Genomic DNA, 12098 nt, shown 5'->3' with positions numbered 1-12098 from the left:
TCAGAACCATGTTCTCCTTGAGCTGCTACCTGTCCATCTTGCCTTCCAACTGATTGTGCTTCTGTAACCAATTCATTGCTTCCTCTGCAAAGTGAGTCCAATTGATTTGTTCTGGTGCAACCTTCGACCGCTCAAGTGCAAACCCCTTTGCAAAGTAGACACCCAACTCACCATTCTTAGGAAGCTCCTGGTAGACATTCCAATGGAGGAGCATTAAATCCTCGTGGTACTCTTCCCTGACTTCATCATGCTTGATTTTCTATCTAGGGCTCAGCATTGGACATGCAAACACATTGGTCCAATCAGCTTGCGAAATCTCCCAAATTTGTCGTGGTGGGTCCTTACCGACAGTTGACAGACCATGGATAGCTGCAAAATCTGCAGCTGTCCTGCAAAATGTTCTTTGCAATGGCTCAGCAATGGGAAGCCTCTTCTTGTGTCCAGCCTGAGATGACTTAGTAGGCTTAGGCATCTTCTAAAAGAGGTATCCCCTGCTAAGTAACCCTTGCGTTGCCTCTCTCTCTAGCTTAAAAAACAAGGTGCATGTAGGAGAAATGGCCTGAAATGTTTAGAGGAAGCTTGGAAGGAAGCATGCAAGGCAGGAAAAGCTTACCTCTACTTGTGAACAACAAAGCATGCAGAACTGAGTGGCACCCTACTCCAGTCATGACAGTTAGAAAGGTTCAGAGGCGCCCACGTCTTCAAATGAATGCCCCATCACTTTTTCCTAAACCTAAAAGGCCTTTTTAAAATGTATCCTATAGTCTTAAAAAATGGCCTTCGTAAAAAAATATGAATTTTATCAACATAAAAGGAAAAATAAAACCTTCAAAAGGTGCTGGATTTCCATGCTTGAAAGCCAAAATAGCATGACACATTCCCATGCATTGACCCATCGATCCTTAAGCTTGCGCACAAAGTATGGCTTTAATTTCTCAAAAGTTCGTTGATGAACTGGTGCCTGTGGATGCATCTCCTTAAACAACAAATATAGTTCTTGAAACCTGTAATACAAAACCATCGTAGCAAGTTAAACATTTGGTTTGTAGTTATAGGTTCCTATGTGTATGCAGTTGGTTCACCAACCGGTATCTTATTGGTTTAACACTGGTATCTTATTGTTTCAAAATTGGTGTTGTCTAAAGCAAAGCTAATCTTTACCTTATATCTGATGCATGTTACATAAAGCTAATGCTCTAAATGGTATCATACCGGTACAAACACTGGTATCATATGGCCACCCCAAGTTCTCCTTCCTGTCTTTACCTTGGTATCATACCAATGTTCAACCGGTATAATACCGGTTAGAAAATTTGCTAAATATAGAGTAGATTAGAGGAGACCATGCTCTTAAGCTAGTATGATAGCAATGTTTAACCAATAGCTGGTCTTTTCCCTATCAGTAGTGTTAGTTGTATACAGCTATTATTCCACAACCGGTATCATATTGGTTTGGGAGCGGTGCGATACTGGTGAAAAGAATGTTAAGCTTGTTTTTGCTATAGCCTAAGTGTATAAAGGTTGTTTTTGATCAGGTATCTTACTAGTTTAACACCAATCTCTTACCAGTTTTCTTGGTTTTGTTTACTGTCGTCCCAAGTTGAAAACCGTTTAGAACCATGCCTTGCCTTTGTGAGGGAGGATGGTTTCTTTTTATTTGGTAGATTTTCCAATCGTTAACTTCCCCAAGTAGTCCAAGAGCTATAGGTTGACTGATTGAAAATCTGACAGTCAGACATAATACACATAGACACATGATAAAAGAAGGAAACAACACACATTCAAGGATGATAGAATCATAGAATAGTAGAGAATTTGGCATTTGTTTGTATACCAGTTGGAAACATCTAATCTAGTATCTAAATCTATATTGAAGGAATATGCAATGTATAAAAGCCAACCAAATCAGCACAGGTGTTGGGAGCATGGGTTGTTGCTGTTACTTAAGATTGATCGAGAAGGTGTGTCAGATGCTTAACATAAGATTTTCTGCCAAGGCGCTTGCGACATACATCCTTTTTGTTGGGTGAAACACGAGTATGGCTTAACCAAAATTTGAAAACAAGCACGGGCTTGCCGATGGCATGAAGATAATGGCAAAATTCCATCAACAGAGGTTTGCAAATGCTCTCTAACTACATAGAAATAGAAATTATGTCTGTGTATGTTCAACTACCTTGAAGGATGTATCTGCGATGTTAAGAGAGGATGTATCTATGCCAGCACCATTCATAAGAATCATTGGAATAGACCTTTTAAGAAATAGCTCCTCATAGTTTCTAGGCACTTTTACTGCTTCAAGTGTATTTCATATGCCCTCTATTAGAATAGTGGAAAACTGCTGGAAATTTCCTTCATGGAGTGATGTTAGAGAACCTGAGCTAATATATCAAACCTAGTCTTCTCATCTAGACCCTTGGTCCACTGATTAAAGTACTGAACAACGTCGTTGCATATTTTTTGACGCTTCTGCTCGTTTGCACCATGACTTGCATTGTGCTCCTGTTCTTCTTGTACCTTAGACTTCATCCTTGCACGTTGTTCTTGCTTCCTCTACGCATGATAATCCTTGATTGCATTGGCAGAAAACTTTATGCATGACTCACAACCCTCTACACAGGTTGAACTTTTACATCTGCCTCTAAATGCTTGAGAATCTATGATGGGTGAAAGGTCCATACGTATGTGTGTGTGTCAGTGAAACAATAGTAAGGGGCTTGCAATAGGCAGAGAGAGAGAGAGAGAGAGAGAGAGAGAGAGAGAGAGAGAGAGAGAGAGAGAGAGAGAGAGGTAAACAAACAAGGCAACAACAGGTTTAGGGTATAGAGGAGATGGAAAGAGACAGAGTGGGTAAGAGAGAGAGAGAGAGAGAGAGAGAGAGAGAGAGAGAGAGAGAGAGAGGTAAACAAACAAGGCAACAACATGTTTAGGGTATAGAGGAGATGGAAAGAGACAGAGTGGGTAAGAGAGAGAGAGAGAGAGAGAGAGAGAGAGAGAGAGAGGTAAACAAACAAGGCAACAACAGGTTTAGGGTATAGAGGAGATGGAAAGAGACAGAGTGGCTAAGAGAGAGAGAGAGAGAGAGAGAGAGAGAGAGAGAGAGAGAGGTGGCAAAATGAGTGCACCACGAGCTACTTGTAACTGTTTTTTGTTTTCAGGCTTCTCAAACATACAAAATGTGGGAGAAAATGACTTTTTCAAATGTCTAAAAACCAATTTAAAAGCCATGTCCAGGACATAGGTTTCGAGTCCACCTTACCATGCATCCACCCATAGAGAGATTGAAAAGGAGAACCTCACAAGGGTCTTGGAGACTCTTTGCTAATGAGATGCAAGGGATAATTTGGGAGAGTGGATAAATTGAGAGCTGAGGAGAAGAAGCAAGAAAGAGGGAGATGGAGTGATCTTCTTGGCCAATTACAAAAAAAAAGAGACAAATTGGGAAGTTGTCTGAAGAAGAGGTTATTTGGTATCTCAAATGTCAAGAAGGGCTGAAAGTGGAGGATGAGAAATGCTCTAGGAAAGCTGAGAGTAGAAACAAATGGAAAACTTTTAGGTGTAAAAAGACACCTGAAAGGTATTTGTTTAGACTGAATGAACTAAAGGATGCAAAGAAGTGATGGGGAAAGTGTTGCATGATAATGGACATGAAGTGATGGGGAAAGTGTTGCATGATAATGGACATGAAGTTGAGGGCATTAGAATGATAGCTGAGAGATGGGTAAAATTTATGGGGTCTACTCTGAGCCTAGGAGAGGAATGGTCTATAAGGAGATATCAAGCTAAAAACAAAATTCTTGATTTAATAAATAGAAGGATTGACTCTGACAAGGCTAGATGGCTGGAGAGGGATGTTGAAGTAGATGAATGCTAGGATGCCCTTCAAAAGCTAGGAAAGGAAAAATCACGAGGCTGCTCTATGTAGAATTCTTCATAACTTTCTGGCATGAAGGATATTGTTGGGAGAATTTGTAAAGAAGCTTTTAGAATATGCAATTTGTAAAGGGACTTAAAATTTCAGTCAATATATATATATAACTTTTGATTTAAAAAAAAAGAATTTGTTACTGAAATGAAGCATTGGGGCAGACACTAGTTCTCATGTCCGTGTAAGCACACGCCACTTCCATGTAGCCACACGTGCCAGTTTGGGTACTTCATGCTCAGCACTCCCACGTGTGTTTCAGTGGATGAGATGCAGACATTACGAGAACGGGCCGGGCGCTCGTGGAAGGAGTCCTGCCTGTGGTGCGCCAATCGAAAGAGCAAAGTAAGTGGCTGTCTTCCCTTTCTCGTTTTAAGTAAATAGTAGTGCTAGATCGCCCATGAGGGAGTCTCTTTCGTGTTACAGACAAACCCAAGGGCCCCAGATTTCGAGCAAATACATACCAAGGAGTTGCTATGGATGGACGGCTGCTACAATCCAAGTTGGGTTAAAAAAGACAGGCTAAGGCTTGAGAAAACAGAAGAGGGGATTTTTTCGATTAAGGGAATGCACAAAATAGCAGTATTAGAAGGAGAAGAAGTGAATAAGAGGAAGAAGAAGAAGAGGAGGAAGAGGAAGGATGACAACAACAACAGTTCTGGCATTTTAGGCTTAGAGGAGACATTGCCTTCCTTGGACGAAGGGCTGCTGCCACAGCCTTCAGTTGAGGACTTAAGGCGTATCTTGCACAAGTGCAGGCAGGAGAGACCGAGTGTACATACCTTGCTTAGATGCCCAGAAGTGGAAGCTCATAGATAAGTCAGGACCTCGTCTCAATGTTGGTGGAAGTTGGATGCACGCGCGATGCCCCAGCCTTCTGTTGAGGACTTTGCATACATCTTGCACAAGTGCAGGAAGGGGAGAGCCCAAGTGCATGCACTGCGCTTGCATGCCTTCATGCGCAAAAATGGGCTGGAAGCTCATAGATCACTTGGGAACTACCTCATCTCAATGTTGGTGGAAGTTGGAAGCATGCACAATGCCTGTCAGGTTTTTGACAGGTTGGTTTATCGGAATGAGTGGTCGTGGAATCTTCTCATCATAGGTCATATCGAATGTGGGAAGCCTTGGCATGCTTTCACCCTGTACCAGAAAATGCAAGAGGATGGTTCTGTACATCTCAGTGGGCATACTTTCGTGGCCTTACTGAAGGCCTGTGCCATGCTGAAAGATCTCGAAAGAGGCCTCAAAATACATGCTGACGTTGCTAGGATGGGATTGCTGGAAAGCGACCTTTTCGTTTGCAGCACCTTGGTCGATATGTATGCCAAATGCGGATTGCTTGCCAAAGCACAACAAGTGTTTGACCAGCTTCCTGTTCGGGACGTAGTCTCATGGAATGCACTAATTGCAGGATACGCCAAACATGGGCATGGCAAGGAAGCACTCAAGCGTTTTGAACAGATGCAATTCGAGGGTATCTTGCCAGATGTTGTCTCATTTGTTTGCAGCTTGAAAGCTTGTGGCAGCATAGGAGCCACAGACAAAGGCCAAGAAATACATGCTGAGATTGAAAGAAACGGGTTGTTGGAAAGGAACCTTTTTGTCGGGAACACCTTGGTCGATATGTATGCCAAGTGTGGCTCCCTTGCCAAAGCACAAGAGGTGTTCGACAATCTTCCAATTCGAGACATAGTCTCCTGGAATGCACTTATTGCCGGATATGCTGAACATGGGCACGGCAAGGAAGCACTCAAGTGTTTTGAACAGATGCAACTCGAGGGTGTCTCTCCAGATGCTGTCACGTTTGTTTGCAGCTTGAAAGCTTGTGGCACTATAGGAGCCATAGACAAGGGTCGAGAAATACATGCTGAGATTGCCAGAAAGGGGTTACTGGAAAGAAACCTTGTTGGAAACACCGTGGTTGATATGTATGCCAAATGTGGCTTGTTTGCGAAAGCACAACAAGTGTTTGACAAGCTATTGGTTCGAAACGTAGTCTCATGGAATGCACTTATTGCAGGATATGCCAAGCATGGGCATGGTGAGGAAGCACTGAAGTGTTTCAAACAAATGCAAATCGAGGGTGTCTTCCCGGATGCTGTCACATTTATTTGCAGCTTGAAAGCTTGTGGCAGCATAGGAGCCATAGGCAAGGGGCATGAAATACATGCTGAGGTTGAAAGAAATGGTTTGTTAGAAAGAGACCTTTTTGTTGGAAGTGCCTTGGTCGACATGTACGCTAAATGTGGTTTGCTCATGAAAGCACAGGAAGTGTTCGACAAGCTTCCAGCGCGTGGCATTGTCTCGTGGACAGCTCTTCTTGCAGGATATGCTGAACATGGTCATGGTGAGGAAGCACTCAAGTGTTTTGAACGGATGCAACTTGAGGGTGTCTCTCCTGATACTGTCACATATGTTTGCAGCTTGAAAGCTTGTGGCAGCATAGGAGATACAGACAAGGGTGTAGAAATCCATGCTGAAATTGAAAGAAAGGGGTTGTTCGAAAGAGACCTTCTTGTTGGCAATACTTTGGTCGATATGTATGCCAAATCTGGCTCACTTGTCAAAGCACAGGAAGTGTTTGACAAGCTTCCAGTTCGAGATATAGTCTCATGGAATGCACTAATTGCAGGGTATACTGAACATGGGCTTGGTGAGGAAGCACTGAAGTATTTTGAATGGATGCAGCTTGAAGGTTTCTCTCCAGATGCTATCACGTTTGTTTTCAGCTTGAAAGCTTGTGGCAACATAGGAGCCACAGCCAAGGGCAGAGAAATACATGCAGAGATTGAAAGAAGGGGGTTGTTGGAAAGGGACCTTGTTGTTGGCAACACCTTAGTCGATATGTATGCCAAATGTGGCTCGCTTGCAAAAGCACAGCAAGTGTTTGACAAGCTTCCAGTTAGAGATGTAGTCTCATGGAACGCACTAATAGCAGGATACGCCCAGCTTGGAGAAAGTGAAAATGTTTTCTATATCTTCAGCAGAATGCTGGGTGAAGGTATAAAGCCAGGTCCGGACACTTTCATTATTCTTCTCAATGGATGCAATCGAACAGGTTTATTTGATAAGGGTTTGGCATACTTTGAGGCCATGAACAAAGACTATGGTATTGTTCCAACTCTTGAGCACCATACTTGCATGGTTGATCTCCTTGGCCGTGCAGGCCAATTAGACAAGGCAATAGCGTTGATTGAGAGGTTGCCATTCTGTCCTGATCTTGCGATCTGGTATACTGTGTTGGGTGCGTGTATAAAGTGGGGAAATGTGGACCTGGGAAGGCAGGCCTTTGAACATGCAGTGCGTTTGGATGAAAAGCATGCAGCAGCTTATGTCTTCATGTCTAACATCTATGCAGGTGCTGACGTGCAGAAGGAAGCAAATGTGGTTGAGGTAGTGAGAGTGGATAAACAAATATGCAAGCAGCCAGGACATTGGTGCTGGACTGGCACTGGTGGAATCGTGCATTCATTTTTGAAAAACAGAAGTATGGATGCAAGGTTAGAAGATCATTCTCTGACAAAGGTGTGTTTTCCAATGTGTGCTACAGGACATTTCTGATTATGCAATGAAAGGTATGTTGTATAGGCACTGAGAAGTTGACTATCATATGTGCTCTAATTAACACACCCAAGGGGACACCCATTCATGTTGTACAAAGCTTGAAATGTCTGTAACTTGGCTGTGGCAGTTATATCCAAGATTGAGCAGCAAAGCTAATTGTCAAAGATGCAAACTGTGCTCATGTTTTTAAGGAAGATAACTGTGGGGACCATTGGTGACGAATAGTGCAACTGCAGAAGCCATTACCCCTTTCTATTCCAAATGTTGATGCTAGAGTGATAGAGAGCATTAGCTCCAATCTGTGGAGCTTGATTCCTTGTACCTGGTGGAGTCTCATGTGCTTCCTGGGGTGGTGGTTGAATTCATGTTATCATGGCCTTAAATGATTGGTGCACTTGGGTCTTGGTACAACAAGATACATGCTTAATTCAAAAGTGAAGAGAGAAGCAGATCCTTGTCCTACGTATCATAGAATGGAGACATATTCTGCATGATTATGCTCTATGGTGATGACTAATTTATCACTAGTATCATTGTGCATGCATTGATCTGCTCTGCACTCATATTCTGAGATGATGATATGGGAGAGTTGCATCGTTTCCTTGCCATGGGCTTACAATCAGAGATGATGGGATGTTCACTTAGGGTATACCTCAAAGTACTATCATGGATGTGGATACTAGTTTTATGCGCAGAGGAGAGAGGATAGTTTCATGTGAAGCGGAAATAGATGTGGATACTATTCTTTTGGTAGGTGGCTTCATTTGCCTACTGCCTATCACCGTATTACATTTTCTTATGCAACAGAGGTTGTGCGAGTCCATCCACAACACTTCTTAAAGAGTCTCACCGGAAATCAGCACAGTGGATGACCTTTGCATTCCTCACTTATTCTACTTCGTGCAACAAGGCACATTCCCATTTTGATGAACAGAAGCATCTCCAATGAAGTATACTCCATTCCAAAAAAAGTTTTTGGAATCCAACAAATTTGGCGTCGGAATTTCTCAAGATCAAGGAACACGCATAGATTACGATGCACCTATGGGCCTAAGGGTGCTACATGTTGATGAGAAGATGGTACACCCACTATTGTTGTTTGGTGCACAGAAGAACAACTTCCCATTTTTCCAGCTGGCTACATTCAACAATATCCAACTTCAATGGTAGCACATGCTTCTGCTTCTCAAAGCATGGAAGAACATACCCGATCTACCAATTATGACATCATATAGATTTATGAAGTTGATCGAGGTACTCGCAGATCAACCAAAGAAAAGATGTAATTTTAATGACCTCAATAATATGTACTTTGACATGAATAGAGGTCCAGAGCAAAGGGTGATTATGTACTATTATCATCATTTGCAATGCCTCCTAGTTGTGGCCACATGCAGATTCATGAAGTTGATCGTGGTACTCATAGATCAACCAAAGAAAAACGAGCTCAGCAATATCTAGTTTGACATGATATAAGTTCAGAGCAAAGGGTAATCATGTACTAATATCATCATTTGCAATGCCTCCTAGCCTACATGGCTACATGTACATGTACACATAATGTTTGAAGACCATTGACACAGGGTTTTGGACATCTTTGTCCTATGTTAGAAGAATCCTTGAAGGGCTGCAAGAGTGCAGAAATCAATACCACCATGTTCTTGGTGATTTGGCCTTCAGGTCGTAGATAGTAGGCTCTTAAGAACAAGATTTGCATCAAGTAGGGGAGGATATTAACCCCATTCTATAGGTTAACAAGTTGCTCTTTGTAACACGAGGGCAAGAATTAAGTGCGATATGTAATAGCACTATAAACATTGTAATCATTCTGAGAAAGTTGGCCATGCCAGTAAGTTTTGAGTTTTGGCTACCCATGAAGTATGAATAAGGACCAATTGTGTATAAACTAATTTCTCATAATGTAAAAACATAATCTCGCTTTGTGCCAATTGAGTCTACTTGCTCTTATCTATATGTAGAGAGTGGAAGCTAATTCTTGGTAAAGGGAAGTAGGTGTGACTAACTTAGATGCAACACGGCTCATTAGTAGTACTCGCGCACCACATGTGGGGCTTTAAAAAATAGGGCCTTCTCTAGACGGACTATTTCCCATCATTTTATTCGTAATGAGGTGAATGTTAGCATGGGGTGTCCTGTAGCCACTACACATCCATTTGCCAAACTTTGAACTTCTCTTCGAGGTAGCCCTTGATTAAGCGGATGTCGACCTTGTCACTGATGAGGTTTGCCTTCTTTGCAGAGTGGAGTATTCATTCTAGCACATAGATAGCTCTCTCCTAATTTGTACTAATTATCTAATGGATTTGTAATGATTATCTAATGGATCTAAATGGGTGAGTTTGGAGGATAAGTTTGTTAGGTTTCTTTGGGAGGAGGCAGTGTAATATTGCCTTCTTTGAGCTTTATCTGATGGAGAGGCAAAGGGGGCTACAAGAGCATGGGATGTCAAAGTCACCTCAAAGACCTAGAGGTTCCTTGAGCGAACCATCCCCGCCCCGAGAGTGGTGGGGGGTGGTGGTAGTTTGGAAGGGGAAGGGGAAGGAGAGGTGAAGGTGAAGGTGAAGGTGAAGGTGGTGGGGCTAGGTCGGGGGGGCGGGGGGGGGGGGGGGGGGGGGGGACATGGTTCGAGTGGTGGAAAGAGGGGTGCCAAGAATTCATGGTAGAGGAAGGAGAGGTGAAGGTGAAGGTGAAGGTGAAGGTGGTGGGGTTAGGTCGGGGGGGGGGGGGGGGGACATGGTTCGAGTGGTGGAAAGAGGGGTGCCAAGAATTCATGGTAGAGAAAGGAGGGAATGGTGGAAAGAAAGGTGTCAGGAGCTCATCAGTAGGGCAAGGGGGAGTGGTGGAAAGAGGGGTACCAATAGTTCATGAAAGCAACTCCATAAAATAATTTCCTGTGAGCGGAAGTAGAGGCCATGGTGGTGAATGGAGGTGGGAAGCCTATAGATGAGGGTGGGTTGTGCTTTATTGTGTAAGGTGGTTCCTGTGCCTAGAATGATTGAGCATGGAGGGAGCTGTCAATGATGATCCTCCTCTCTTGGGAGGGCCTTGGGGAAGTATAAAAGGTGATAGCCATATCTCTCATTGACCAAAAAACAGAACTCCAACAGTTAATGCTACGCATATTCTTCTCCCAAGACCAAAATACAGGTGACCGAAGACTCTAAAATGCATGTATAACATAAGCAAAGGTGCAAATGCAAAGAGTCTATGTCTATATTTCATGTCAAGTGCCAAGACTTTAGATCGTGTACTATGGAACAAAACTCTTGACAAGCATTTAAAAGATAAATATTTCAAAGCAATGCTTGATATTCCTCTATCCAGAGTACGCATATGCACATTGCATGCATTATGTAGAATTGTAGAGAAGCTGGTGTATTTGTACATATGCTTTGCATGGACGTTAAATCCTAAAAAAGAATCTTTAAAAGCAATCAAAGCAATAGAAAAAGTTCTATCAAACATTGGCTTGCATGGGGGACATGTTAAAATTGAGGAGGACAACAAGCGGTCACAAGGGGGCAGCAAAGTTTCAAAAAAACCATCAATAGGTGGTTTGAAAGCTAAAAGATTTTTGTCATACTGCCTCAAAGATTGTCGAGATAAAAACAAGCAAAATATGTTTAATCGATGGAAAGATCTACATAATACAGTCAAAGACATTGGAAATGAAGGTTCAATCCAAAATCGGAAGGCAGATGTATGGATTTCACTTGACAAGATCTTTGCATTCATGGAGAAAAAGAGCTGGAGAAATAGTGAGATAAAATTATTTGAAAACATATTAGAGACTTGGAGGAACGCATTCATTGCAGGATGGAGTGATCAACATGTAACTCATTACATGGTAAGAACTTTAAAAATTGTTGTAATCTCAATACTGTGAGACCAACTAATACATATATCTAATTTTTTTTTGTTTTGTCATTGATTGTAGCATATACTATATAATCATACACCATATTTCGCAAAGACATACGGTTCACTGTCAATATGGTTAACTCAAGGCATGGAGAAGTCACATTACATGGCAAGAACAGGTTACTTTAAGCACACTAGACATGGTGGAGGCAAGAATCGAGCCAATAGTCTTTTAGAGTTATATCAATGGACTTACAGGAAATTGATTCACAAAGCAAAACAAAAAGACACATTCAAGTCCTCATCATTGACATGTGCAATACAATTGATTAATAAAGAAAAGCAACAATGCGCTTGGAATCAGTTAACTGTCTGCGAGAGAGCACCATCAGTTGTGGTGTCACTCACAAGAGTCACGGTTGGGAGAAGGTGGTCTAGATGAGGTGGGCTTGATCTTCTTCAGTGGTCTTCCTTCTTCGTGTTCCTTTTCCTCTTCTTCCTCTTCATCTGCTGGGAGATCTATTTTTGGCATTTGCACTGTTGGAGGCAACAGTTCCGACCGGCTTTTTCTTGTCCTTATTAGATATCTTTTTCCTTATGGATGCAATGTGTCTGGGTTTGTAATTCCCGCTACAATAGCATGCGTTGTATATGACAGCAGGTAGTAGGGGCATCTTAGTGCTTGGCAACCATACCCCTGACCAAACACCCGTAGTAGTGCAAA

The 12098-nt window shown here is 42.4% G+C and overlaps 1 protein-coding gene across 1 annotated transcript; it reads left to right on the top strand.

Moving 5' to 3' along the window:
• The first annotated feature begins 4053 nt into the window (after window positions 1–4053).
• Window positions 4054–9362, top strand: LOC147608709 (pentatricopeptide repeat-containing protein At4g13650-like). The gene is made up of 2 exons (XM_086788355.1): window positions 4054–4270; window positions 4352–9362. Exon 2 carries the CDS (start codon window positions 4790–4792, stop codon window positions 7487–7489), a length of 2700 nt encoding a protein of 899 aa, XP_086644481.1. The 5' UTR covers window positions 4054–4270; window positions 4352–4789; the 3' UTR covers window positions 7490–9362.
• Window positions 9363–12098: the final 2736 nt, after the last annotated feature.

This window comes from Cibotium barometz, chromosome 52 (assembly GCF_041138505.1).
Source record: "Cibotium barometz isolate CiBa-2024 chromosome 52, ASM4113850v1, whole genome shotgun sequence".
Taxonomy (NCBI): domain Eukaryota; kingdom Viridiplantae; phylum Streptophyta; class Polypodiopsida; order Cyatheales; family Cibotiaceae; genus Cibotium; species Cibotium barometz.
Note: the sequence above shows the minus strand (reverse complement) of the source record. Positions and strands in the feature narration are given on the sequence as shown.